We start from the raw sequence: 3,514 nt of genomic DNA, 5'->3' as shown, positions 1-3,514 counted from the left end.
AAAGTGAGTCGTTTTGTTGCTCTTTCATTCCTTTTTCTTCTGTTGCTACAACAGAAGCATAAGCAGCAGCGGAAGCAGCAACACCACCTGCAGAATCCACAGCAGCATCAGCAGCACCGATGGAAACACCAACAGCAGCAGCTTCCTTCATCGCATGTGTATTTGGCCTTGATATAACTCGTCTCAACACAAAACCCAGTCCACCTATCAGATAGAGACTACTAGAAAGGGGTGAAACGAGCCTGGCTGTCTTCAGTCATTGGTGGATGGGCCATGAGTTGTGTGTAGGGTTTGTATGAACGTGTTGCTTTCTGCTGATGGCTTGTATTTGCATCTGTCTGCTTCGCGCAGAAAGACAACCCGTGTGCTTCCTCGCCTGGCCGAATACTTGTGTGTGTGTGTGGCGTTTCTGCTGCTTCAGGGGTTTCAAATATGGACGGACTTGGCGCCCGCGGTGCAGCAGCAGCCGAACCTTATGTTCGCTAAGTGCGTGGTGCAGGCGGGGTCAACTCCCGAGATGCTGCAGGTGCAGCAGGTAGAGCCCGCGGGTAACAATGAGACTTTCTCTGTGCCGCATGCACACGCATGGAATACGAACTCTTCTATTGATCCTATGACATATGGCGATATCGGCATGCTGCCACACACCAACATTCCCTGTGTATTAGATTTCTTACGTTATCGTTACATGAGAAACCAGATATATACTTGTGCAGATCCTCTTGTTGTTGCTATTAACCCCTTTAAAGACCTAGGAAACACCACAAAGGAATGGATCTGTAAATACAGAGATACTGATGACTACACTAAACTACCACCCCACGTCTTCTACACTGCACGCGTTGCTCTCGATAACCTCCATGGCGTCAACAAATCACAAACCATCATCGTATCCGGTAAAGCAGCCACCTCACCTCATGCATGCAGCAGTTCAACACGAACAAACTGCCTGGGGTTTCTGTTGCTTCTGTCGCATTCTGCTGCATGCATCTTCTCTTCTTTCTGGCGGGTTTATGGTTTAGGGTTTAGGGTTTAGGGTTTCGGGGTCTGTTTTCTATTTCTACTCCAACCGGCTACAAAAGCAGCAACACCAGAAACTTCTTGTCCGTGTGTGTCCTTCATGCGTTCGATGTTGTTTTATTTCTCCTGCAACTGCTGGTGTTTCTTCTCTGTTTCTGCTCGAGTTATGTTGCTGCATTTGTACTGACTGCGCTGCTGCTGCTGCTGCTGCTGTTGCTGTTGGTGGGTGCAGGCGAGTCGGGTGCTGGTAAGACGGAAGCTACGAAGCAGATAATGAGATATTTCGCTGCTGCGAAGGGGGGGGCGATGGACATGCGTATTCAGAACGCTATCATGGCAGCTAACCCAGTGTTGGAGGCGTTCGGTAACGCCAAGACTATCCGTAACAACAACTCTTCTCGTTTCGGGCGTTTCATGCAGCTTGATGTAGCAAAGGAGGGGGGTATTCGCTATGGTAGTGTTGTTGCGTTTCTGCTTGAGAAATCGCGTGTTCTCACCCAAGACGAACAGGAACGTTCGTACCATATCTTCTACCAGCTGTGCAAGGGGGCTGACGCAAGCATGCGTGAACGTTTCCACCTGCTTTCTCTGGACCAGTACACATACATCAACCCCAAGTGCTTCGACGTGCCCGGCATTGACGACTTAGCCGACTACAAGGAGGTCTGCGATGCGTTCAAGTCTATGGCCCTCACAGACGAGCAGGTTGACTCAGTGTGGAGCGTTGTAGCCGGAGTGTTGTTGCTTGGAAACGTGCAGATCACCGCGACAAAGCAGGGCGGCATGGATGATGCTGCTGCTATTGAAGGCGCGAATCTTCAGCTTTTCAAGGAAGCTTGCGGTCTGCTGTTCATCGACCCAGATGAAGTAATGAGGGAACTGACAACAAAAGTCACATACGCCGGGGGTCAGAGAGTGGAAAGCCGCTGGAGACAAGAGGACGGTGACATGCTCAAGTCCTCCTTAGCGAAAGCAATGTACGACAAACTTTTCCTGTGGATCATCAGTGAACTGAACAAGTCCATCAAGCCACCAGAGGGATTCAAGAATTTCCTTGGCATGCTTGATATCTTCGGTTTCGAGGTATTCAAGAACAACTCTCTTGAGCAGTTCTTCATCAACGTGACAAACGAAATGTTGCAGAAAAACTTCGTCGATATCGTCTTCACGAGGGAGGCAAAGCTGTACAAAGAAGAAAACGTTTCAACAGCTGAACTGGTATACACATCGAACGCAGACGTCATCAATCNAAGCTGTACAAAGAAGAAAACGTTTCAACAGCTGAACTGGTATACACATCGAACGCAGACGTCATCAATCTGCTCACGGACAAGAAAAGCTCCATTCTCTCTTCCTTAGAAGATCAATGCTTGGCCCCTGGAGGAAGCGACGAGAAGTTCGTGGCTGCGTGCAAGAGCGCATTCAAGAACAGCACCAAATTCAAACCCGCAAAGGTTTCCCCTAACATCAACTTCCTTGTTTCACACACCATCGGCGACATTCAGTACAGCGCCGAAGGATTCCTCTTCAAAAATAAAGACGTTCTCAGAGCTGAAATCATGGAAATCGTTCAGGCCTCAACTAACGTCGTCGTGAAGGACCTCTTCGCCGGCATTGTCATGGAAAAGGGAAAAATTGCAAAGGGTCAACTCATCGGCTCTCAGTTCCTCAAGCAGCTCGAAGCCCTCATGGAACTCATCAACGTAAATCTTATACATCGGACACACACCTCGTCACCTACCTACACAAAGAAACACACAAAACACGCCTGCTTACATCCCCATAGAAGCATGCATATTAAGTACTTTCAGTATAGAGTTTCAGCATCACCACTACCACCCGTACACTTCCATGAGGAATGTAACTGCTTAAAACACTTTAGCAGTTGCAAGCGTCTGCAGAGGACTCACACCCTGTCAACACAAGCCATCCAGGGGCAGTTGAGGAGACCCACAGAGATATAAGTAGTGATTAGCATAAACACCAGAAACGGCTTATGCCATAAATATAGGCAGGCGCAGTGCAATGTAGATACTGCAGAAGTTGAGATAACGTGAAAAGTGAATAGAGGGCCGCTTGGTAACAACATTCATTGATTCGTCTCTATTGTTCGTGCATAGCCCAACTGTAGTGAACACACGTCTAAACCCTAAGCTCTGAACGCTAGACCCTGAAGAAGTGCACACTTACAGGTTCTGGAGCTTGGATGAAAGGATTTGCAGAAGTGGTAGTGTTGTTCCTACTCACGGTTTTTGTTTGTCTTTTTCTGCATCTGCTGCTTTTGTTTCATTCCGCTTTCGGATATGTGCTTGTGTTTAATTTCTCTTTGCGCAGAGCACGGAGCCGCACTTCGTGAGATGTGTGAAGCCCAACGATACCAAGAAACCCTTAGACTGGGTACAGTCGAAGGTGTTGATTCAGCTGCACGCGCTTTCTGTGTTGGAGGCGCTGCAACTCCGCCAAGTCGGTTTCTCCTACAGGTCAGCTGCTGCGA

General features: G+C 48.4%; 1 protein-coding gene across 1 annotated transcript in view; it reads left to right on the top strand.

Annotated features, from left to right (window-relative positions):
• Nucleotides 1-266: 266 nt before the first annotated feature.
• The window catches only part of EMH_0067060 (uncharacterized protein), a gene marked incomplete at both ends in the record, with an annotated part of 4,927 nt that continues 1,679 nt past the window's right edge, over nucleotides 267-3,514 (top strand). Inside the window, 7 exon segments of the mRNA XM_013498584.1 lie at nucleotides 267-284; nucleotides 422-548; nucleotides 717-896; nucleotides 1,253-2,269; nucleotides 2,273-2,275; nucleotides 2,329-2,723; nucleotides 3,355-3,500. Coding sequence (XP_013354038.1) covers nucleotides 267-284; nucleotides 422-548; nucleotides 717-896; nucleotides 1,253-2,269; nucleotides 2,273-2,275; nucleotides 2,329-2,723; nucleotides 3,355-3,500 — 1,886 coding nt within the window.

This window comes from Eimeria mitis, genomic scaffold (assembly GCF_000499745.2).
Source record: "Eimeria mitis Houghton genomic scaffold, Emh_scaff3540, whole genome shotgun sequence".
Classification (NCBI taxonomy): domain Eukaryota; phylum Apicomplexa; class Conoidasida; order Eucoccidiorida; family Eimeriidae; genus Eimeria; species Eimeria mitis.
Note: the sequence above shows the minus strand (reverse complement) of the source record. Positions and strands in the feature narration are given on the sequence as shown.